The sequence below is a fragment of the Heterocephalus glaber genome, unplaced genomic scaffold (assembly GCF_053883595.1).
Source record: "Heterocephalus glaber isolate CG9 unplaced genomic scaffold, H.glaber_assembly_v1.0 deba00001553, whole genome shotgun sequence".
NCBI lineage: Eukaryota > Metazoa > Chordata > Mammalia > Rodentia > Bathyergidae > Heterocephalus > Heterocephalus glaber.
Window position 1 is genome coordinate 18,011,544 of NW_028258344.1, and position 26,618 is coordinate 18,038,161.

The 26,618-nt window shown below is 36.5% G+C and overlaps 1 protein-coding gene across 14 annotated transcripts in view; it reads right to left on the minus strand.

The window, feature by feature from the left end:
- Stau2 (staufen double-stranded RNA binding protein 2) overlaps positions 1-26,618 on the minus strand; it is a 282,856-nt gene that overhangs the window by 127,925 nt on the left and 128,313 nt on the right. For 12 of the 14 annotated variants that reach the window (XM_087190484.1, XM_087190479.1, XM_087190483.1 and 9 more), the window contains 2 exons: positions 19,812-19,872; positions 5,591-5,701 (listed from right to left, as the gene is read on the minus strand). In XM_087190484.1, the coding sequence (XP_087046610.1) occupies positions 5,591-5,701; positions 19,812-19,872 (172 nt within the window). The remainder of the gene's footprint in view (positions 1-5,590; positions 5,702-19,811; positions 19,873-26,618) is intronic. The other 2 variants (XM_087190488.1, XM_087190487.1) reach the window with 1 other exon arrangement.

Consider the following 26,618-nt stretch of genomic DNA (forward strand, 5'->3'; position numbering starts at 1 on the left):
AATATAAAGAGGCTGACAACTACCACCACTCAAAACACACTTAAGATATGCTCAGCATATTTCTATGATTAAAAGCAGCTTTCAAATAGAAGACATAATTATAGGTTAAAGAAGAGGAAAAATTTGTCTGAAATAGTTTGACTTTTTTTTTTTAGTTTGACTTTATAACAAGGGAGTACATCTTGTATATGACTCAGACTAAATCAAATGCAGGTAGTTAGGGAGTTAAGACATTTCTAAGAAGTGTAACTTTTTCTAAACTTAACATGTTTCAATGAAAGACAGAACTATGATTATTTTTACCAAGACATAACTATTGCAGTGAAAATTAAGTTAGAGAGCAGTTTGAGAGAATAACAAACCATCTTCAATTATGAGTTTATTTAAATGAGATAAGAATGTGGCTTGAAACAAAGATCGCTCTCATTGCTCATTTTTCTTTACAGAAAAACTCCATTAGTAACTGCTTCCTTAGTACAGTGGTGTCCAAAGACCGAAAAATGGATTATATAAGCAGGAAAAACACATACTAGATTATCACCCTAAACAGTGCACCACAGCATTCCTCTGCTGGGGTTCTGAGCATTTCTTCCTAGTCAGTGCTTTTAAGGAGCTCACAAAACAGTAACAACAGCAATATTATAGCTAAAACTCATATATTACTTACTAGATCTCTGGCTTGTTCAAATGATTTGCATATATTTCTTAGTAAATGTCAAAATGATCCTATGAAACAGGGGTTACAATCATCCCCATCTTACAGCTGAGGGCAGACAGGTTGTGTGACTTGTTGATGAGGTCACAGCCAGCAAGAGGTAACTGTTGGGATTAACACACAGGCCCCTGGCTATAGGGTGAACACATTCAATTACCTTGTAATCAGTAATAACAAAAACAAGAACTTTTGTTCTTTACATCTATACACTCAAGTTTTATAAGTCTGTTTACTTGAAATAGTCTAATACCAATGTAAACAAAAAATTGTTCAAACACTTAACTTAAAATGAGGTATTTCCTATCTCTTCACTTCAGATCTATTTTATAGGCTCAACGAACCAGTCTTCCTTATACACAATATAAGCACTACCAGAAAAGCTGGAGATAAAAACCAGGGGAAAGTTACTTTTCAAGAAAAAAACTTCTCACTGTGAAGTGACCTCTTGGAAGAGATGTTATAATAATGGGCTTGGTCATTTTCAAAGTTTTATTTGTGGTGAGGAAGTAGCATCAAGTATTAGGTTAGCATAACAACAATTTAAGCACAGATTTAGAATAAAAGAACCTAACCCACTTAACACTTTTTTTCATTTCCTTTTATATGACCCAATTCTAACAATTTATTACAAATTAATCTATCTATTACTCAGAAACCCATGAAATAATTCACAATACTGTGAATACAAAGAACTAAATAGAAACATATAAATATTAAGTACCTATCTAGTTTTAAAAACTGTCTTATAAAAATAACAAATTCAGTTTTTAGGAACAGAAAGGGGGAGGCTAGCAAGACAGACAACTTAGAGCAAAACTCACTTGAGTCCAGCCAAACATACAGAAAAAACTGCTGTTGCACACTTATTCATGTCATCAGAACCAGAGTGGGAACTTCCACCCTCAGAAAGCTGAGGGTACTGAGGCCCCAACTTCCCTGACATGAGAGTGTCAGATAAAGCTGCACAAGGAGCTAGTATTTTCACCCCATCCCATAATGTCAAGAGAAGACCACACAGGGAGCCTGGGTTTCTACCTACACCTGGTAGTAACCAGTCACCCCTGCCCTCTCTCCCAGAGTAGAGTCAGGACTAGTAGGAACAAGGTCATCCCACTGTGATGTCAGCACAGATCATGTGGGTGGGGGTCAGAATCTCCACTCCACCTAGCAGTAATAAGGAGTCCCCTACCTTGGGTGTCAATGGAAGCAGAGTGGAACCTGGACTTATACCGCCAAACAGCAATAACAGATAGCATCCCTCATTTCATCTGCTAGAATGTTCATTTTCTCTCTCCCCCTCTTCCCTCCCTCCCTTCCTCTCTCACCTACACACACACACACACACACACACACACACACACACACACAGTAAAAACACAAGGTTTAAATATGATGAGGTCTCATAATATAACTAGGTTTCAAATCAGTAGTCATACCAACAATCATGAAGATCTCAACTTGAATGAAAAAACAAAAGATTCCAAAAGCAAGACGGCACAGATATAATAATCTAACAAAATTCTTTTAAAACAGCCATCTTAGTTACTTTTCTTGTTGCTGAGACAAAATACTCAAGAGCAAAAGTTAAAGGAAGAAAGGTTTATTTAGCTCACAGTTTGTAGAAATTTCAGTTCATAGTTGGGTGGCTCCAAGACAAAGCTGGCATGGCAGAGGGGCATCACAGAGGAGAAACAAGTCAATGGCGGGCAGAAGACACCAAGCTACAAGTGACAATAGCAGCTCCTTTCTGCCCTTTTTATATTTTATCTAGGCTACTTGGCTTAGGGCAGGTGCCAAACCAATCAGTGGACTAATTTAGTAATCACACACCCACCCTTAATCCCAGCATCACAGATTCTAGATCCAGTCACCTCTGAAAAAGTCCCACTTTTGAGTACATGAGGCTTTGGGGAGACATCTAGACACAAGCCAAAATGATAGCCATGATAAAAATGTTTTAGTGAGCAACTATGAACAAGCTGAAAACATTGAAATACAGAAAGTACTAGTAAATAGAAGGTTTGACAAAAAGAAAAAAAAAGAAGATAAAAAGAACCAAATGAAAATTTTAGAACTGAAATACGCAACCAATATAAAGAATGCAATGGATGGGTCCAGTAGCACAGAGAAGGAAAGAATCCATGAACTATAAGTTTGAATGACAGAAGTTACTCAATTAGAATGACAGAGAAAAATATCTGGGAAAAAAGTAACTAGAGCCTCAAGCACCAGTTAGGATTATAACAAAAGATCTAACATCCATGCTACAGGAAAGAAGAAGTTGGGGATGAAAAAGTACTCAAAGAAATCATGGCCGAAAATTCCCCAAACTCACAAGAGATATAAACCTCCAGAGGCAAGATGCTGAGTTCATCCCACTCAAAGATCCTCCCTCTGTCCAGCACATCCATACCATACATGTTACCCACCTAGTCACTAAGTAGTCATTTGGTAATTAGATAGTATCACTTGTGTTCAAATAACCACTATTTTACCTAACAATGGCCCCAAAGTGCAACAGTAGTGATACAAAGGAAGCACCAAGGAATAAGACATAGAAGAATTGATTAATTCTAGTATTCTGGGGCAGTTGCAGGACATACAGGAAAAAAATTTTATACACACACACACACACACACACACACAAACTTTCCACTGTTTTCCTTGGAATGTACCTCCTGAAGATAAGGAGAAACTATTATATAATACATTACCTAAAGCAACCACTCAAAAGGCTTTATAAGAAGACACATTCAAAAACATTCTAGATCATCTAAATGAAATTTTAAATAGTGGTCACATAACCCATGGGAAGACAGGAAAAAGAAAATAAACAGAACAAATATAAAAAATATAAAATGGCATACTTAAGCCCTATCAATAATTACATTAAATGTAAGTGATCTAAATATACCAATTAAAAGGAGACTGGGCAGTGTGGATTTAAACTGACCCAACTATATGCTTTCTATAAAAAATTCACATGAAATATAATGACCTAGGCAAGCTGAAAATGAAAGGATGGGGAAAATATCATGCAAACATTAATGAAAAGAAAGCAGAAAGTTATACTTCCAAAAGATACGATCCAAGGACCTTGTCCCCAACAACCGTAACTGGCAAAAACTAAAATTTTAGAGTATCTGGAAATTTTACGAAGGTAATTCAGCAAATGAGAAAACACCTCCCTATGTAATAAAGAATTTGGTTGGCCTTTGCCCCCAATTCCTGGGAGATAGCTTCTAAATCCTTGGCATTTCCTAAGTGACAAGAGTATCTTTGTTATTCCTAGTGGGGTCACATGGACCATACAAGAGTTTATGCTCATCAGTTGAGTTACAGTGAGCCCCTAGATAATATATATTAGTGAGATTACTTAGTATGAGGACTTTCCATGTCAGAAAAAACAAGCATAAATGAGAGAGTTTGGGGCTTTGATTTACATGTCAGCCCAATCTTCAAGGACTTGAGATTGACATCAATTTTGTGTCCAATAATTCAATCATGTCAACATAATGAAATTCAAATAAAAACTGGAAAATTCCAGAAGCTCAAGTAAGTTTCCCTGGTTGGCATTAATGATTCCTGGGGGTACACAACCAAGAAGTTGGAAGACCCTTCCTCCTTGCAGCTATCATGCCATTCATAGTGAAGGCTATGCGTAGGTGCAACAGGCTGAGAATATCTGAGAACAGATATCCCTCTCCTAGCTTCTTCATAGGTATGAGGTCCCAAGTTAGAAAAGAAAAGCCAAGAATATCAGGGACTACTCTTCCTCTACCCAGCACCCTGATCTCAAAGCAGGGATTCACCCCAAGAGAAGAGGGCATAAGTTTTGATTTCTTAATCTGTGTCTCCGAAATTTTGCCCATGGACAGAGGCAGTTCCTAAGAACAAAAAGCTCCAAATTTGCTTGAAATAAGCTCCTGATTTGATATGGAATGTGGGAAAGGTCAAGAATAGTACTGTTGAAAACAATGGAGAGTTTGGTAGTAAACAATTCATATGCATAAGGTAGTTTCATGAAAGTTACAAGCTATAATATAAAGCAGCTAGTCAGAATGAACCAGAGAGAACTACGAAAAATGCTTTTGGTGTCAGAACAAACTCAAAAACTATCCTGCAAAGCGGCCCAAATTTAGACAGAGAACAATTTAGATCTCACAAAAACAACAGAACAATCAGTCAGCAATTAGTGGAGTTTAACAGCTACACATGATACTAACAGAAACACAAGACATAACAACAGAAAGCGATAGCAGCAGATCCCTAGCAACAGATCCACTGTCATCTCAGGCAACCACCTACATCTCAGGAATATGTCCTCCGCAGAGCAACATTACAACACTGCCCAAACTGAAAACCACTTGATATCCTTCAATGGGTGAATGATTAGACTATCCTATATTAAAGAATACTTCTTACATATAAGAAACTTCTCCTTTGGGTAAAGACTTGTGGGGTGTGCATGCAATGTTCTGGACTTCCAGAGGGCTGCCCTCGGGACTAGCTTTTGTCTCACTTCACTTGGAGTGCTGACAGTACCAGCATAATCTGAATACCTGTAGGCTGCTGACAAAGACAAAGAATAGGGGCCAATTTGCTGTGGCTGGCATAGCTCAGCATGATCAAAAAAAAGGCACACAACTTGAGGCTTCGCCTTCAGGAGGAAGGGAAAGGAATGAAATATGCACTGAGCATTCCAGCTCTCTCAAGGAGACTAGCATCTATCTTGAGTCAGACTGCTGATGCGGAGTGAGCATACTTTGGATATCTGGTTGGCTAATGGAGATGGAGGAGTGTAGAGCAGTTTGCTGTTGTAATACCAGAAAACCTACAATGCCACAGATATTAAGAGAGTAAGAGATTACAAACCTTTAAAAAAGAAACTGTCAAATCTCTCTAAGAAACTGCACACAGGGGGCTGTGGATGTAGCTCAGTGGCACCTTGCCTGCCTGGCAAGTGCAAGGTCCTGAATTCGATCCCTGGTACCAAAAAGAAAAAAAAAAGGAGAAAAGAAAAGAAAAAAGAAATTGCACACAGGCCCAGAAAAATCACAATCTCCTAAAAGATGTTTCACAGACCCCTAGAATCTTATCCAGGATGATTGCTGATTGTTTTTCCCATATGAGTTACTCTATAAAGAGTGGAGGACGTGGTGACTTTTTAAAATACAGCCTCCCAGCTCAAAATTAAGAAACACATAAAGAATTGGGGAACATGACTTAAAGAAATGAAAGTATATAGTCTTTGACATGGGTGCCAAGACTACAAAAGAGGGAAAGGATAGTTTCTCAAAATCTGGCTCAGAGAAAACACATCTATATGCAAAAGAATGAAACTGGACCCTTAGCTTACACCATACTCAGAAGTTAACTTAAATGTATTAAAAAGCAAACATAAGGCCCAAAACTATATTTCTAGAAGAAACATAGGAGAAAGGCTTTATGACACCAGCCTTTGCAATTATTTCTTGGGTGTGATGCTAAAAGCACAAGTAGCAAGAACAAAATAGACTAGTGGAATTCCATTAAAACTAAAAAGGTTCTGAATGGCAAAGGAAACAAAAGAATGAATATGCAACTTCTAGAATGAGAAGAAATATTTGCATTCCAAATATTTGATAAGGGGTTAATCTCCAAAATATATAAGGAATTCTTATAAATCAGTATGACAAGACCCAAATAACCCAATCTAAAACCAGGCAAAAGATGTGAGCACATTTCTACAGAAGAAGATATACAAATGGCCAACAGGTATGTGGGAAGGTGCTCATCATCACCAGTTATCAGGGAACTACAAATCAAAACCACAGTGTGTTTTAATAGCTAATGCTACTTTCCTGTCGCTGGGACATAGTACCCAACACCAACAACCTAAAGAAGGTTTATTCTGGCTCATGGTTTCAGTCCATGGCCAGCTGGCTCCAAGGCAAAAACCAAAATGCAGAGGGGCATGGCAGAGGAAAAGATGTTCAACCCATTGCAGCCAGGGAGCAGAGGGTGAAATGAAGAGCTGGGAGCAAGAACACACCTTTCCAGGTCATGCCCGGAGTAACCCAGGTCCCACCTCCTAACCACAAATTCAGCTGTTGAATCCACTGATAAGTACAGCAGCCCATGATCCAAACACATCAGACTTTGGGGGACATTTTAGATCTAAACTTACACAATGTGGAATCACCACACACCTATTGAGATGGCTGTTATTAACACAAACCAGAAAATAACAAATGTGGGCAAGGATATGAAGTAATTTTAACAATAATGCAAAATGGTACAGTAGCTATGGAAAACAGTATGGAGGTTCCTCAAAAAGTTAAAAATACAACTATAACCACACTTTTAAATATTTCCCCAAAGGAATTAACTGAAAATAAGATCTAGAAGAGGTATTTGTACTCCTATGTTCACTGTATCATTATTTTCAATAGTCAAGAGGTAGAAACAACTTAAATGCCCATCAATGGATAAAAGGAAAAGAGAATACATCAACATAGAGTACTATTCAACCATAACAGAAACAATGGATGAAAGGAAAAGAGTTTATCAACACAGAGTACTATTCAGCTATAACAAAAACAATGGATGAAAGGAAAAGAAAGAGTATGTCAACGTTGAATACTATTCAGCCATAAAAAAGGAAATCCTGTTACTATGGCTGACCCTCAAAGACATTATTTTAACTAAAATAGCCACAGAAGGACAAACACTGCATGATTCCACTTACAGCAGGGGGCTGAATTAGACAAATTCATAGAAACAGAAAACAGAACAGTGCTTGTCAGGAGCTGGGAGGAGGACAAAATGGAAAATTGCTAAATGGATACAGAGTTTCAGTCATACAGATAAAAAGTTGTAGAGCTCTGCTATATATACCACATTGTGTTTATGGTTAATAATACTGCATTTATTAAGAGGTTAGACCCCATGTTTTTCTACAATCAAAATATACATAATTAAATTTTTAAATGATCTTAAAAGGCCTGACATTCAATACTGGCACAAAATATAACAAAAAGTAATGACAACAAGAACAGAGGAGTAACTGCACTAGACTAAGGCTCAGCTGTCTATCTGGGTTTGAGTTGAGGGCAACAGAAAGCCTCTTTAGCCTAGCTTTCTCCATCTGTAAAATGAATTAGAATAGAGGAACTACAGAATTTCTGTGCTCTATTAGTCTATGAATTATCTTAATATAAACCAGAAAGCTTGGAATGAAGGAATACACTTCAGTAACATCACCCAAAAAAGCCTGTTGGATGTTTTTTAAAATGGGCTATTACTAAAGAAAAAAATCAAGTAATGCAGATATCTGTTCCATTGATGTAATAACAGTTAAAACAAACATTTCACATAGTTTCTCAGCCATTTAGTGTTTTTATACGACCCACCCAGATATCAATGTGGTATCTGAAATAATAGTTTGGACATTTTCCATGTTATAAAACACCCTAAGTGGTTTGAGAGGGAGAGAGAAACAGAGGGGAGAGAGGAGAGATGAGAGAGGAGAAAGGGGGGAGACACAGAGACACAGAGACAGAGAGACAGTGAGGAGATGAATGATTCTGATATGTGATAATATAAAATTGTTTCAAAACACGCATACTCAATTTTAGTGGAATTTCTTAAAAACATTTTGTACCTTGACTACCAGTAAGTAGTATACCCACTAGAAAAAACTGTTGTCTTGTGGCAAATGCACAGACTCTGGAACCAGTAGACATGATTTCAAGTCTACTAACTTCTAACAAGTGTCTTCAGATAAATTACAAAATCACCCAAGCCTCAATTTTCCTGTTTGTAAAATGAGAACCCAGACATTCTCCAACCTTTTCTCAGGGACTCTGCATGTTGTTTTTCTTCTATCCATACCATGTTTCAAGGATCTTTCAATCAGACTGCATTTATTAAGTAATAATAAATCATCTTTCAAAGACTACCAACCTAAGATTCAGAGCATCTTGAGATACGAATTCAGATACAATTCTAACCCATAGAGACAAGGTGAGCCAGTCCCGGCACCCAGAAGGAAGCTCCCCGCCTCCATCCTGGGCTCCTAGGGCAGAGAAGGTGAGCCAGTTCCAGCACCCGGAAGGAAGCTTCCTGCCTCCATCCCAGGCTCCTAAGGCAGAGAAGGTGAGCCAGTCCCAGCACCTGGAAGGAAGCTCCCCGCCTCCATCCCAGGCTCCTAGGGCAGAGAAGATGAGCCAGTCCCAGCACCCGGAAGGAAGCTCCCCACCTCCATCCCAGGCTCCTAGGGCAGAGAAACTCAGCCGGTCCCAGCACCGGGAAGGAAACTCCCCTGCTGCCATCCCAGGCTCCCAGGGCAGAGAAGCTGAGCCAGTCCCAGAACACGGAAGGAAGCTCCCCTGCTGCCAGCTCCTAGGGCTCAGAAGGTGAGCCGCGTGGGCGCCAGAAACACTGCCCACCCAGTGGAAACAAGTCACAAAAACAGACTTCTGGATCTCCTACAGCAACCCCAAAGGGAAATGAGATGGAACAATCTGATACTCAACCACCTAGACTCTCTGAACGGGCAACAAAAGAGGATCTGGGAAAAATGAAATCAGAAATAATTACTCAGATAACAGCAAAGATTTTGCTCATGGTGCAAGACATGATTAATAAATCTAGAGAGGACACAGATAAAAAAATAGAGGATCTGAGGAACATGATGGAATCTCAACATAGGAAACAAATGGAATCCATAAAACAGATACAAACAGATTTCCAAGAGATTAAAAACTCCATCAAAAGTCTGCGCAGCAGAATGAACCAATGTGAGGATAGAATTTCACATATAGAAGGTAAGATTGCAATTAGTGACCAGGTAAAGAAAAATTGCTTTAAAATTATAAGGGAACAGGAGAAATCAATCCAGCAGCAGCTATACGATACAAAGAAGAATAACATAAGACTGACTGGAGTCAATGAAGAAAGAGGAGAGAGTACAGATGACATAAAAAAACTCTTCACAGAAGTGATGGCAGAAAACTTCCCAAGGAGGGGAAAAGAACTTGACATACAGATAAGTGAGGCATATAGGACTCCAGTTAGCCTTAATAAAAAAAAAAACTACACATAGGCATATAATAGTTAGGATTCCAGAAATCCAACAGAAGAACAAAATTCTACAAGCAGTGAGAGAAAAGAAACAAATCACATACAAAGGAAAGCCCATTCGAATCACAGCAGACTTCTCAATGCAAACCCTCAAGGCAAGAAGAGCTTGGAGTGATGTATTTCAAGCCCTAAAGGAAAACAGCCTCCAACCCCGACTGATGTACCCTGCAAAACTATCTTTCAAAATTGATGGAGAAATAAGATACTCTCATGATAAAGAGCACCTCAGGAACTTCATGAATACCAAACCGGCACTCCAAAAAATTTTAGACAATACCCTAGAAAAAGACAATGAGGATCACAACCCCAGGAAACCCAGCAGAATGAATCCATTGGGCGTGACAAATTCAACACAAAGGGGGAGAATCCAACAAAAAGAAAAAGTCACAACAAGGCTTTTAAAACTTTTAACTTCATCTCCCTAATGAGTGTATAATTCAATCTTATTATTGTACTGATTAGTAGTTTTCTGATTCTAGAGTTGCACACCATTCCTTGTGCTATACTGGCTATTTATCATCTTCTTATGTCTACATTTTAATTGGGTTGTCTATTAATGAGCTCTAAGAATTCTTTATATATTCTGCTCATAGGTTATATGCATTGTAAATATGATCTGTTTAAGAACTACTTTTCATTTTAATGATGTCATTTAAAGTTCTAAATTTTGATGGAATCTCATTTATCAATATTTTTCTTTTATACATCATGGTTTTTGTATCCTAGGTAGTTCTTGCCTACCCTGAATTCATAAATATTTTCCCTTATAATTTCTTCTTAAAGTTTTATACTTCTGGCTTTCTTATTTAGGTTCATAGATCCCTTCAAGTTATTTTCATGTATGGAAAAAAAGGGTTGAGGTTAATTTTTTATATACAGATACCAGGTGTTCTAGTGCCATTTGCTGAAAACACTATCTCTTCCTCAGCTCTTGAATTGAGTTTATATTCTATAAAATGCTAATGTTAAATAATCTTTCAAAACTCAGTGGACCATATATGTGTGGTTCTATTCCTAGATTCTCTGTTTTATTCCAATGATCTATATGTCTTTCCTTACACCAACACTGCCTTCATTACTGTAGCTTTAGAAGAAGTCTTAAAATTAGGTACTAAACGTCTTCCAACACTGTTTTTGTTTTTGTTTTTAACTTTTCTAGGTCCTTTGTACTCCTTCATAACTTTTAAATTTCAATATCCAATTCTTCATTTATAGCAAGTAAACACAGACCTGAATTTTTATATATACCTTGTGTTTTCTAATCCTGCTAAATTCAAGTACAAGTTCTAGGGGCTCCTAGAGATTTCTTAGTATTTTCTCTGTAGATGATCATTTCATCTACATATAAAGATTTTGCTCCCACCTTGCCAATCCTATCCTAGTTGTGTCATTTTATTGCCAGACTATTTTGGTGGGGCCTAGGTTTCAAAGTTTAATGGACAGATAAAGAGTAAGCATATCTGCCCTTGTTCCCCACCTTAAGGAGAAAGCATCGTATCTTCTCCATTCATACAAGGCATTCTCGCTGGAAGTATGGAGTACATGTCTTTGATCTGTTAAGAAGGTTCTGTTCTACTTCTAGTCTCCTGATAGCTTTTACCATGAACAGCTGTAGAATTTAGTCCAATACTTTTTCTCCAACTACTGACAGGATCATATGGCTTTTTCCTTTCCTCTGTTAAAATGATGACTTTTAGGGGTGGATCTTCCAATGCTGAACCAACACTGCCATCCCTATAACAAAACCACTTTCTACATCCTGCCAGATTTGACTTCCAATAGTTTGTTTTGTTAAACAAATTTCTATCTATGTTCATACTTTTTTCTTCTATTATCTTTATCCAGTTTTAGGATTAGCACAATGTTGAGTTCCTAAAATGAGGGGAGAAGTGGTCCTTCTTTTTTCTGCTTTAATTGTTTGATATAATTTATCAGTTAAAATGTTTATGAGCCTGCTGTTGTCATATAGGTAGGTTTTCAAGCTAGGAATATACTTTCTTTAATAGGTGCTATTCAAATTTTATATTTCCTCCAGAGTTAGTTTCATTAATTTGTCTTCCAAGTTACTTCTTACAAGTTGTCAAATTTATTTCAAAAAAATTTTTGTAATATGCTTTCTATATCCTTTTAAATTCTGTAAAATCTGTGGTAATGTCTCCTAGATCTTAATATTGTAATTTAAAAAATGTATAACTGATATTGTGTAACAGGAAGAAAAGGTCTAAAAGAGCAGAGGAATTGAGAGGGGTAGGGGAAGGGAAAAAAGGGAAAGGAAAAAATATGAAAAGAGTGGAAAAAAATGGAAACAAGGTCTTTGCAAATAGGGAAGGGTGGAGGGGGTGAAGGGAGGGCAAGGGAAGAGGAAAAAAAATAAGAACCAAGAGACTCATGTAATGGTACGAGATCCCAATGATGAATGTAACTGTATTGTATACCTAAAATGTACCAATAAAGTTAATGGGGGAAAAAAAATTAAAAAAACAAAGATACAATGAAAACTCAAGGGCAAAATCTGATGCATGAATAAACAGTCAGATGAACAAGAAGAATAAAAAGTTCAAAATAAAGTCAAATTTATATAGGATCTTAGTACATAATAACAGTGAAGTGTCAAAGTAGTAGGAAATAAAATTGGATCCATGCCTTTAGTATAAATCCTGAACAGATCAGATATAGAGATTTAAAAAATGAAACTACTATAAATGTTCCAGAATTTAAAAAGAATTTTTATAATATCATATTAGGGGAGGCATTATTAATTATGCCAAGATTATAAATGTTATAAAACAAAAGTCTTTAAAAAGATTAGTAAAAAATTAAACACATTCAAATATACTTGAAAAACCAAACTTTAAAAGGAAATTCTACCATAAGCAAAGAAAATAGGAAAAATATTTGTGAGTCATATTACAAAGGCATACAGACACAAACAATCCTACCAACTCAAAAAATAAAAAAGACCAGTGATCTAATTTTGTTTTGTTTTGTTTGCAGTGCCGGGAATTGAACTCAGGAACTTGTGCTTGCCCAGCAGGCGTGGCGCCACTGAGCTTCATCGGTCTAATTTTAAAATGGGCAGTGGAGATGCCCATATCATTAACAGAAAAAGTACACAGATGGCTCATAAATGTACAAAAAATATTTTCAGTCTCATTCTTAATAGGAGACATGGAAAATAAAACTACAATATACTGAATACCCTATTTCAGCTATCAGATTGGCAAAAATCCCGAAGCTTGACAGCATGCTGAGGCTGTAGCAAAATAGGAATCTGATACATACATTGTTGGTAGATATTTAAATTGTTAAAGTGTCTATTCAGGGTAATTTGGCAACTTCTACCAAAATCAAAAAAGTACAGTATATTCTTTTTAACAATCTTATTTGTATTTTTAACTGACATATAGTAATTGCATATAGTTATATGTGATATTTTAATACCTGTATACAGCACGTAATGATCAGATCAGGGTTAACTGGTATATCACATATCCATCACCTGCGACTATCATTTCTTTGTTTTGGAAACATTCAAAATCCTCTTTATTGCTAGCTATTTTGAAACAGTCAATTATTATTGTCAACCACAATTATCTTATTGTGTTATAGAACATTAGGAATTCTTCCTCCTATTCAACTATAGCACCATACCTGTCACCACCTTCTCTTCATCTCTCCGTTTCCTATACCTTTCCTTGGCTCTGGTAACTACTATTGCATTCCCATTTCTTTACAATCAACTTTTTTAAAAAACCTGCTTTCTTGATTTTATTCTGTAAGAACACAAGTTCATAAAACTAGAGCAAGTTAACAAAAAAAAAACTTGTTCTTAAAAGTTTCAAACTCTGTACCATTGGATTTATAAGCCAGCATTTTTAATGCAAAATATGAAACTGACATTATCAATTCCCTACTTTGCACATGTGAAGTATTAAATATTTTTCTCAGTGCTGCAAGTATATTTATCACTAAGTTCAGAGACAAAAGTAAAGTGAATTAGTGAAATGTGGTTTTCTCAACACTGAAGTTTATCTTTTTTACCTTACACATATAAGTGAGAATATTTGTATATGTCTTTCTGTGCCTCATTTCTATCACTCAATATAATGCCCTACAGTTAAATCCATGTTGCTACAAATGACAAAATTTCATTTTTATGGCAGAATAATATCTCAGGGTGTATATATGTACAACATTTATTCATTCATCTGTCAATGAATATCCAGGTTGATTCCATATCCCTGGGGATTTTTTTTCAGCTGTTTAATACATATTATTTATGTTCAAACCTAGTTTGTGCATTTCAGGCCAAACTTTGTATCTGTGAGTCCCTTAAATATACTTGACTTTTTCTGCTTATAAAATGTGTAATTTTATTTAATGAAAAATATTCTATTTTTCTTTATCTTTTAGTTATGCTTTAGAAAGAAATGGACCTAAGCTTTATATACTTAGGCTAACTTCCCTCAGAAAGGCAAGACTAATTCACCATTCTATCAGCAGCATGTGAGGATCCATTTTTCCAACAGGTAAAATTACTATTTTTAAATCCATTATATGATTAGAAGTTGCATAACATTTATTTTTACTCTGCACTTTCTTTGTTGCTGAGCAATTTTTCATTATTTATTGTCTGTACTTTTTCAGTGTTTCCTTAAGAACCTTGATCATTTTTCTATGAAAGTGTTTGTCTTTTTTTTTTAACTAACCTGTTTGTGTCCTTTGTATATATCTAAATTAATGCTGCTATGTATGTTGTGACCTATGCTTTCTACTTGGCATTTGTCTTTTTCTTTTCTTAATTTTGAGGAAGGGTCTCCCTTAGTTGCTAAGTCACTCAGGCTGGGTTCGAACTTCCTGTCTCAGTCTCTCAGTGCGGAGACTCCTGGTGTAAGCTGCCATGCTCACTTCTCTTTTCATTTTCTTATGCTGTTCTCTGAAGCCAACTTTAGTTTTACTTAGTTAACTCCCTCTTTTTCCTTTATGATTTCATCCTTTGCACTTATCCTTAAAAACACTTTCATAATACAATAAATAAATGTGTCCTTAAATTGCTCATACATTTTCCTTTTTAAAAAAACACTAATTTGATATCTTTTTGTGTATATAAAAATATGAGTGAAGTAAGTTTTAAAAATCATGAAAATTTATATTCACTAAATTTTTTCTGAGAATATTTCAGGAAAAATATTTTCTGTGTTAATATAATTAAAGACTATTTTCAAAATCTTCCTTTAAATGAATCAGCCTTTAAAGACAGACTCAACTGTTCACAAGCCTAACATTACATCTACCTTGTTAGACTCAGCAAGAAAAGAGAATCCTTGGGCCGGGGATTTAGCTCAGTGGTTTCGCCGCCTGCTGCGCAAGCGCAAGGACCAGAGTTCGATCCCTGGTACCAAAAAAAGAAAAAGAAAAGAGAATCCTTGCTAAAGTGACTTTAAAAAAAAATGGCTACAGCTTCTCATTCTTAGGTAGGTCCAACATTACCACCAAATTAAAAGAAGAGTACCTTCCTAGAATATCTGGATATTTCTTCTTTTACTTATGGCAGGAAGAGCACTTCTATCACCTGTCTCAGAGACAGTACTGGGCTCCCCGACAAAACCCCCCAATCTTTCTAAATAAGATCACTTACAGATCAGCTACACTCTTTTCGCATAGTATTTATGTCTAAATAAATAGATAAGTTAAATTACTCAGCTTTATATTTAAATCTAAATGGCTCTAAGTATTTTAACTGTCACATTAAAAAATGGTTTCTGCTATGGGAGCCCCAAAAGAAATTCATTCAGGGAAGTCTCCTGTTATGGCTGTGTCTAGATGTCCCCCCAAAGCCTCATGCAATCATAGGTGAGGCTTTTTCTGAAGTGGCTGGATCTAGAGTGTATGACGCTAGGACTGATTCATGGTGCAATGCTAGGACCAAGGGCACTAGGATTAAAGGTGTCAGTGCTACCCGCCCTAAGTAACCTGGATAAGATATAAGGGGTAGAAACAGCTGTGGTTGCCCCTTGTTGCTTTTGCTACCTTCTGCCTTTCATGAACTGCTTCTCCCCTCCAATGCCCCTCTGCCATGTGCCACCCTGCCTGGGAGCCAGTCAACATACTGTACCCTCTATGAACTGTAAGCCAATTAGAGATGATCCAAAGACAAAACTTTTGGGGACAGGTTAGAGTTCTTATTGATCTTTCAGGATCTTAGTGGACTTACCAAAATTTTTATCACATTTCTACTACATTAAGCACTGTACATTCAGTGCCTGGTTTCAACTCTAATGAACCTAGAAGAGCCAGCATATTTCACAGGGACTAAATAAAACTTTTTAAAAGGTTAATACAAAAATATTTATGTGAAAAAAAGCCTCCAAATAATCTTTCAGTGGGTAGATTCAGCACATGCCAGGGAATACTTTTGAATTTAGTTCAATTTTGAATTAAGGTAGAGTCCACCTCTAAGAAACAATAAACCTGCTTTTAAGTAAAACCCTGTATTAATAAGAAACATGGAATGTGAATACAAAAGATATCAATTGAACTATATCTAAATATTTTACAAAGTTTTCCATGAGCCATCAGTCGATCTTTAAAATGCATGATCTTTTAAAAAACTTGTAGCCAGTCTTCTATAAAAAGCCAGCTTTTCATGTCTGTGCCAAGCATAAAATTGCCCTATGCTAAATTAACACAAACTTCACATTACAGAACGTATTTTTGTACTTCAACATAATTATGACAATAACTCGAAGGATAAAAACACACATAGAATAGTCTACCTTCTGATGCATTTAAGTGTAATGAAGAAAGCCTGAAAAGCATACGAAAATTAGGTCCATATTTTTAAAGCTGCAGGCAATAAAGCCAAAAAAATAAATTGAGGAACCAGTCTGTGTAATCACAATGACTTGCAAAACCATTTAAGCTACTTTTTAGTTATAACTGTTAGCATTTATTACTGTAATCTTAAAAAAAAAATCTTCCACTTCAAAAATTAAATGCACATATACATAAACATTTTTTGTCTACATATAGCTGGGTGCTAGCTATTCTAGATTAAAATGCCCTTATTTAGCCAAGCATGGTGGCGCATGCCTATAATTCCAGCACTTGGGAGGCTGAGGCAGGAGGATTGCTGATAGTTTGAAGCCAGCCTGGGCTACATAGTTCAAGGCCAGCCAGGGCTACATAGTGAAATCCTGTCTCAAAAAACCAAAATAAAATAAAATAAAATGCCCTTCTTCACCCTTTCCAATTCTACATTTCCTTCTTTTAGTTTTTCTACATTATGCTTTCAAATTAATTTTGTATTATTTACCTAAATAATCACTGGTTAGAAATTTGATCCTCAAGATTACAATTTTAAACTACAAGGACCAAAAAAAAAAAAATGAAGAGTCACTTTATGATGATACAAAGTAACATGTTACCTTTTCTAATGTTATTCAACCATGCAGTAGTTGCATTATTAAAGAGTCTCAACATTATAAATTGGTATGCATAACAGAGCACATTGAATAAAAAGATGTAAAATAACTGGTTAAAGGTCAGACAATATGCCAGTGAGGCAGCTAGCACTGGCAACTTCAAATTCTTGTCTTCTCTGACAGGTGGCATTCTAGAGATCCCTGCTCTAACCTCTGCCTGCAAAATGCTAACATAGGTATTCTTCACAGGGCAGAAACAGCAGAATTTCAAATTTAAGAGACTAAGAAAGTACAAAAGAACTTGTCTAAATGTTACCATAATACATGAATTTAAATTAATTGTTAGATTTTTTTTTTTTTTTTTTTTTGGTACCAGAGATCAAACTCGGGTCCTTGTGCTTGCGAGGCAGGCAGCAGAACCACTGAGCTAAATCCCAGTTCTATTTTTAGATAATTGATTTATCACCTCAGTTGTCAATTCCTAACAGAAACCAACTTTTTCCTAATCCATTTAATCAGCTCTGAGCTGGCTGCAGGAGGATCTGGGGCTTCACTGGTGAGAACCAGCCCTTGGGTAATGAAACTGTCACTACTCTTTGAGAGTTGGGCTGCCTTCATCCTCTATGTATCCTGAGGCAGGACCACCAATGGTTCCTCTGAAGAGCCTTCATGTCAGCTTTCTCACTCCTCACAGTTGGGAACGAGCGAGGGAACCCCTTCTTTCAAATTCTCAATTTGTACCATCATACACCGAGGAATTCACAAGCCTTCACAGTTTAAGTTTTAAACTGGCTTCAAATAGCTTTATCACTTTTAACTTTATGTTTACAACAAATGTTTATGCATTCTCATATTTTTGGTCACTTAAACTCACTGGTATCTTTGTGATATCCCTTCCCATACGTGGAAAGCAATTCCAATCACCCTTAGCAAGTTAAAAAAAAAATCAACCACATAATGCTGAAGGCCAAAATTTAATATATACAGCTTTCAAGTTGTCTACAATGTGAGTTAATGTTAAAATTGTCAAATTAATTACTATATCACCTCTATATTCAAATATGTAATGTTCATATTCTTCAAAATAATGATTGGTATCAAAGTGTAACTAAGAATAAATTAAATATTCTTTGGTCACAATGTGCACGCAAAAAAGTACACATAAGAAGTATGAGAACGAAATTTCTGGCAAATGTATATGAAATTTTATCATTTTTATCAAAGAAGGGGAAAGGAGACATAGAAAGAAACATTCATTACAAGTTTACTAAGAACAAGCACTGTGCTAAGTACTTTACATAAAACTGCCATCAATTTAATGTTTAATTTGCTTACCAAGTGATTATAAACCAATATATTCAAACATCAAAGGAATTAAATACAAACTCTGAAGAATGCTGAAATGACTCCATTTTTCCTTGGGCTCTGTGCTAAATGAACCCACCACATTATCACTCTTACACATACAGTCCACGGCTTTACAGGCATGTTAAATTACTCCAGAAAGGGCCCAAGAATCAATTACCTCACTGAAATATTCTTCTCAAGAGGTTAGTTTTGATTACCCAAGAACTCAACTCTTATCAGCATGCTCTGATAAGAACTGTTACTAATTTCATTATAAATACCTCAAGAAAACAACTGCCAATTTGCAGATTTAAGCCTTTTTCAGCATCAGAGATGATAAGAAAGAGAAAGAAGGTTAGAAGTTATAAAGATTGAGTATTTTAACTGACCAAATGCTTTGACTGATTAAGAGTAAAATGGTCACTTCAGTGAAAATGGATGCTTTATGCTCGGGGAGTTGTTAAAGAAAAACATCCATCTGACTAATGCAAAAGGTTAATCACATACATTTGAAAAAAGGGAATAACTTGGCATTGATTTTTAAGCGTCTGATAATACTGTAAGTAGAGCAAGAGTGTGAAGTAATTTTATATTTACATTTTTCATATTTATTTAGTGACTTCAATAAAATACAATTTTTATGACCCTACAAAACGTGAAAAATACTTATGACAATGTTAGGTGAAAATAACATAATATTTATCAATATTACAATTATATAAAAATTTGTGCCCGGCATGGTAGTGCATACCTATAATCCCAGCACTCTGGGAGGCTGAGACAAGAAAGTAAGTTTGAGCCTAATCTCAGCAACTCAGAGACTTAGCAAAATATGTCTCCAAATAAATAAATAAATAAATATTTTTAAAGTGTTTGGGATATACTCAATGAAAGCCATAGGTTCAATCCCAGTACCACATACACACATGCATGCATGCATACTTGTGTGTACACTGAAAAAAATCAAAGCTGAAAACAGTTGATTTGATTGCTAATTATTTGTAGATAATTACTTCTTTTTTAATTTTAAAGAATATTTTAATAAAAAAGAGAAAATGTCATAACTATATATGTATTAAATGGTATTCAGTATGTAATAGCTTACCCATTTTAAGGATACAAATATATATGTAACACAGCAATCTCAATCAGTACCAGTGATGAATACCAACTGCAGGTAACACAAAATGAGAACTTACTGTTATTGGTTGGTTCAGGAAACCCAGTCTTTGGACTACTCCATCCTTTGTTTTCTCCTGTCTAAAAAGAGTAAATCAATTGTTTAAATCCAGGGAAACAGACTTATAAAAAATAAAGTTTTCTGATCAGTTAAGCAAGGCAATGATCTCTCCTATGGCTGTTCTTTGTATTCTCTCCAACTCCCACGTGGAAGTGAGTGATAGCTGTAAGAGTCACTAATGTAAACAATATCACCTATCCCTTTACTACATTTCTATTTCTCCTACTTTTATCTGCTCATTTAAATTTACTATAATTTAAAGCATGAAGACAGGCTCATATTTAGAATATTATATATAAAATGGGTTCTACCTAGAATTTAAAAAATATTTTTTATTCTAACAGTAAAGAATAAAAAAAAATCACAAATACTAAAGTGACTAAAAGACCTTTATCAATCCAAACATGAGACTGATTATAAAATGTTACCATGTCCATTCTGGAAAAGTCCTATGATAAATAGCAACAAAAGACACAATTCTAGTAAATAGTTTCCCAATGTTCTTTTTTCAAATTTTTTTTATTTGTCTCTCTTCTTTATCATACATCTTAAGGTTATCCAGGAAAGATATGGTGGCAGAATAGAAGCAAAAAAGAAAATAAAGAATCCTGAAAAATAAGCTGATAGTATGTTAGAAATAACCAGCAGCTTCATATGAACCAAGGAGCATCTTTTTCCTTTAACTTTTTTATCTACTTAAAATAATTCCTATCAACCTCCACACTTACCACCTGAGAGGTCACCGGTGTAACATTTGTCTAAAAACTGCCGACACTGGAATCCTTCACAGGACAGATAAACTGGCAAGAATAGTAAAAGTACCAGACTTAAAGTATGGCTGGTAGTGGCCTAAGTCTTTTACTTGGGTAGAATCTTTTTTCAGCCTCACAAAATCTAGTAAAACAAGTGATATTAACATTCAACTTTACAGAAAAGCAAATCAAAATGAGAGGATCAGTAATTAGACTGAGGTCACACGGCTAAGATGCAGAAGTGATGCAATGCCAATCTGCATCTTTTTAACTGAAGAGTGAGTAAGCACAGTGATATCTTTTTATTCAGAAAGAAAGAAGCTGAAGAACAATATGAGTAGAAAAAGTATAAATTAAGTATGAACTGCATCTAAGGCAAGCATGGTGGCTCAGGCTTGCAATCCCAGCAAATGGGAGGCTAAGGCAAGAGGATTACCATGAGTTTGAGGCCAGCCTGGGCTACATAATGAGTTCAGGGCTAGCCTGAAGTACAAAGTGAGACCCTGACTCAGAAAACAAACAAACTGCATCTAATAAAGAAAAGAAAAACACTGTAACACAGTTTGGACATAAGAAAAATGCTCCCATCCCGCCACTCCTGGCCCAGAGGAAGGGGCTTCCAGGCCTCCACTCTGGCCCAAAGGAGTGGCCTTCTGGGCCCCCATCTGTCCTGCCACTCCCAGCCCAGAGGCAGGGGCTTCCAGAGGGCTTCGTCCTGTCCTTCCTGCTGTTCCCGGCCCAGAGGGAGGGGCTTCTGAGCCTCCATCCCACCACTCCCAGGTTAGAGGAGGTGAGCCACAAGGGTACCAAGAGCACCCCACCCAGTCAAAATGAGAAGACATGTAAACAAGTCTCAAAACCAGACTTCTAGATCACCCACAGCAACCCCAAAGGGAAACGAGATGGAACAATCTGATACTCAACCACCTGGACTCCCGGAACTGGCAACAAAAGAGGATCTGGAAAAAATGAAATCAGAAATAATTTCTCAGATAACACCAGAGTGTGCTCATAGTGCAAGACATGAGTAATAAATCTAGAGAGCAACTCAGGAACATGATGGAATCCCAACATAGGAAATGAATGGAATCCATAAAACAGATGCAAACAGACTTCCAGGAGATCAAAACCTCCACTGAAAGTCTACACAGCAGAATGAGCCAATGTGAGGACAGAATTTCAGATATAGAAGATAAGATTGCAATTAGTGACCAGGAAAAGAAAAATTGCTTTAAAATAGTAAGGGACCATGAGAAATCAATCCAGCAGTTGCTAGATGATGCAAAGAAGAATAACATAAGACTGACTGGAGTCAATGAAGAAACAGGAGAGAGTGCAGATGACATAAAAAAACAGTTCACAGAAGTGATGGCAGAAAACTTCCCAAGCAGGGGGAAAGAACTTGACATATGGATAACTGAGGCATATAGGACTCCAACTAGCCTTGATTGTAAAAAATCTACACATAGGCATATAATTGTCAAGATTCTAGAAACTCAACAGAAGAACAAAGTTCTACAAGCAGTGAGAGAAAAGAAACAAATCATATACAAAGGAAAGCCCAACGGAATCACAGCAGACTTCTCAACGCAAACCCTTGAGGCAAGAAGAGCTTGGAGTAACGTATTCCAAGCCCTAAAGGAACACAGCCTCCAACCCAGACTGATGTACCCTGCAAAACTATCTTTCAAAATTGATAGAGAAATAAGATACTTTCATGACAAAGAGCACCTTAGGAACTTCGTGAATACCAAACCAGCACTCCAAAAAATTTTAGAGAATATCCTAGGAAAAGACAATGAGGATCACAACCCCAGGAAGCAAAGCAGAATGAACCCATAGGGAACAACAAAAAATTAAATGTACAGGGGGAGAATCCAACAAAAAGAAAAAGTCATGACAATGACAACTCAATACGTATCAGTTATAACCATCAATGTTAATGGTCTCAATTCATCAATCAAAAGAAATAGACTGGCAGAATGGGTCAAGAAGCAAAATCCAACAATATGCTGCATACAAGAAACACAATTAATTCAAAAGGAAACTCATAGACTGAAACTTAAAGGGTGGAAAACAATACTGCATGCGACAGGAACCTGAAAAAAAGCAGGAGTAGCTATCCCCTTTGCAGATCAAGTAGATTTCAAACCAACACTGATTAAGAGAGATGAAGAAGGACACTACATTCTTGTAAAGGGAACAATACAAGAGGAAGAGATGACAATCATAAATATCTATGCACCAAACACTAGTGCACCCAACTATATAAAACAAATACTAACGGACATGAAAAGTCATATATGCACTAATACAATTGTAGTGGGAGACCTCAACACCCCACAATCACAAATAGATAGATCAACTAGACAAAAAATAAGTAATGAAATACTGGCACTCAATCAAACTCTTGAACAAATGAACTTAACAGATGTTTACAGAGTCTTCCACCCCACAAAATCAGAATACACATTCTTCTCAGCTGCACACAGGTCATTGTCCAAAACAGACCACAGACTCACTCATAGAACATGTTTAAGTAAGTGCAAAGGAATTGAAGTTATCCCCTGTATATTATCAGACCATAGTGCAATGAAATTGGAGATCCATAGCAAAAGAAACAGCAAAAACTTCATAGACACATGGAAATTGAACAATACACTTCTGAATAACCAAGGGGTCACAGAGGAAATTAAAGAAGAAATCAGACAGTTCCTTCAATTAAATGACAATGACAATACAACATATCAGAATGTATGGGACACAATGAAAGCAGTCTTACAAGGGAAATTCATAGCAGTGAATACACATATTAGGAAAGCAGAGCAAGCCCAATTTAACAACCTGATGCTGAACCTCAAGCTTCTAGAAAAAGAAGAGCAGGGGGCTGGAGATTTAGCTCAGTGGTTCTGGCGCCTGCCTCGAAAGTGCAAGGTCCAAATCGATAATGCAAAATAGGAAGAAAAGGTCCAAAGGGGTAGGGGTAGTGGGAGGGGCAGGGGAAAGGAAAGAAGGGAAAGGAAAAATGATGAGAAATGGAAATAAAGTCTTTGTAAATGGGGAAGGGTGGAGGGGATGGAGGGAGGGCTAGGAATGGGGAAAAAATAAGAACCAAGATGCATTATGTAAAGGTACAATTCCCAATGAGAAATGTAATTGTGTTGTATACCTAAAATGTACCAATAAAAGAATTTAACAAAAAAAAACCAAATAAAATAAAATTTTTAGAAAGTGTAAGGTCCCAAGTTTGAGCTCCAGTACCAAAAAGAAAAGAAAAAGAAGAGCAGGACAAACTCAAAGCTCACACAAGGGATGAAATTATAAAGATGAGAACAAAAATCAATTCAATGGAGACTAAGAGAATGACACAAAAAAATCAATGAAGCCAAGAGTTGGTTCTTCGAAAGAATAAACAAAATTAACAAACTCTTAGCCAACCTTATCAGAAAAAAGAAAGAAAAGGCCCAAATCCATGCAATTAGGAATGAAAAGGGTGAAACTACAACAGACCCAGCAGAAATACAGAGGATCATCAATACCTACTTCCAGAACCTATACGCCAGTAAGATGGAAAACACAGAAGAAATGGACAGATTCCTAGATACATATAAATTACCACAGTTGAACGAAGAAGACCTAAAAATTCTAAACAGCCCAATATCAACCAATGAAATTGAAAACATAATTAAAAACTTACCAACCAAGAAAACCCAGGTCCTGATGGCTTCACTGCTGAATTCTACAAGACATTTAGAGAGGAACTGCTGCCACTACTGTTTAAACTCTTCAATGAAATTGAAAGGGAAGCAATACTCCATCCAAAATTCATTCCTGGAAGCAAGCATCACTTTGATCCCCAAAGCAGAGAAAGACCCAACCAAAAAAGAGAACTATAGGCCAATCTCACTAATGAACATAGATGCAAAAACCCTTAATAAGATAATGGCAAACAGAATGCAGAAGATCATCAAGAAGATCATACACCCTGATCAGGTGGGATTCATCCCAGGGATGCAGGGATGGTTCAACATATGCAAAACAATCAATGTAATACATTATATCAACAGAGCTAAGGACAAAAACCATATGATTATCTCCACAAATGCAGAAAAAGCATTTGACAAAATCCAACATGCATTTATGACAAAAACCCTCCAAAAAATTGGAATAGATGCTCTCTACCTCAATCTATAAATGCCATCTATGAAAAACCAACAGCCAATATCATACTAAATGGTCAAAAACTGAAATCCTTCACACTAAAATCAGGAACAAGACAAGGATGTCCACTATCACCACTCTTGTTCAATATAGTTTTGGAAACATTAGCCATGGGAATTAAGAGAAAGAAAAAGAATAAAGATAGGAAATGAAGAAGTCAAATTGTTATTATTTGCAGATGACATGATACTCTATATAGAAGACTCCAAGAACACCACCAAAAGTCTTCTAGACTTAATAACCGAATTCAGTAGAGTAGCTGGATACAAGGTCAACACACAAAAATCAATAGCTTTCCTCTACACGAACAACAGACTCACTGAGACAGAAATAGGGCAAACAATTTCTTTCACATAAGCATCCAAAAACTGAAATACCTAGGAATCATCCTAACGAAAGAAATCAAAGACTTCTTCTCTGAAAACTATAGCACTCTGAAAAGAGAGATTGAAGATGGTATCAGAAAATGGAAAGACATCCTTTGTTCCTGAGTGGGAAAGATCAACATAGTGAAAATGGCCATACTTCCAAAACTGCTATAAAGATTTAATGCAATTCCAATTGAGATCCCAGCAGCACACTTCATGGACCTTGAGAAAACAATCCAAAAATTCATTTGGAACAAGAAGAGACCCAGAATAGCAGAAGCAATTTTAAGTAATAGTGACATGGCAGGGGTTATCACAATCCCCAACTTGAAACTATACTATAAAGCTATTGTGATAAAAACAGCATGGTACTGGCAAAGAAACAGACCTGAGGACCAGTGGAATAGATCAGAAGATGTCGAAACAATGCCAGACACACTCAGCCACCTCATCTTCAATAAAGGAGCCAAACACCCTCACTAGAGGAAAGATAGCCTCTTTAATAAATGGTGCTGGAAAAATTGGGTTTCAACTTGTCAAAGATTAAAACTAGACCTATATCTCTCATCATGCACTAAACTAAAATCAAAATGGATTAAAGATCTAAATATTAAAATAGAAACGCTGAATCGGCTGGAACAGAGGTTAGGTAGAACTCTTGAAGACATCGGTGTAGGAAAAGATTTTATGAACAAAACCTCAGTTGCCCGTGAACTAGCATAAACAATCAACAAATGGGATCTCTTCTTATTAAAAAGCTTCTGCACAGCAAGAGAAACCACAAGCAGTGTGAAGAGACAACCCACAATGTGGGAAAAAATCTTCACCTGCTGTTCCTCAGACAAAGGTCTACTATCTCAAATCTATAAAGAACTTAAAAAGATAAGACCTCCCAAATTTAAAGACCCAATCTGAAAATGGGCATCTGAAACGAACAGACATTTCTCACACAAAGAAGTAGAAATAGCAAATAAATACATGAAAAAATGTTCAACATCACTGGTCATTCGAGAGATGCAAATAAAAACAATGCTGAGATTCCACTTCACTCCAGACAGAATGGTTGCTATCATGAAATCAACCAATAACAAATGATGGCAGGGCTGTGGGGAAAGAGGAACCCTGCTCCACTGCTGGTGGGAGTGTAGACTGGTGCAACTGCTATGGAAATCAGTATGGAGATACCTCAAAGAACTAGGACTGGAAGTCCCATTTGACCCCGCTATTCCACTGCTGGGGATCTTCCCAAAAGAATTGAAAGAATCATACCACAGTGATATACGTGCACCCGTGTTCATAGCAGCACAATTTGTAATAGCTAAAACTTGGAAACAGCCCAAATGCCCATCAACTGGAGACTGGATCAAGAAAATGTGTTTCTTTATAAAGTAGAGTACTATTCAGCCATCAAAAATGAGAAATTAG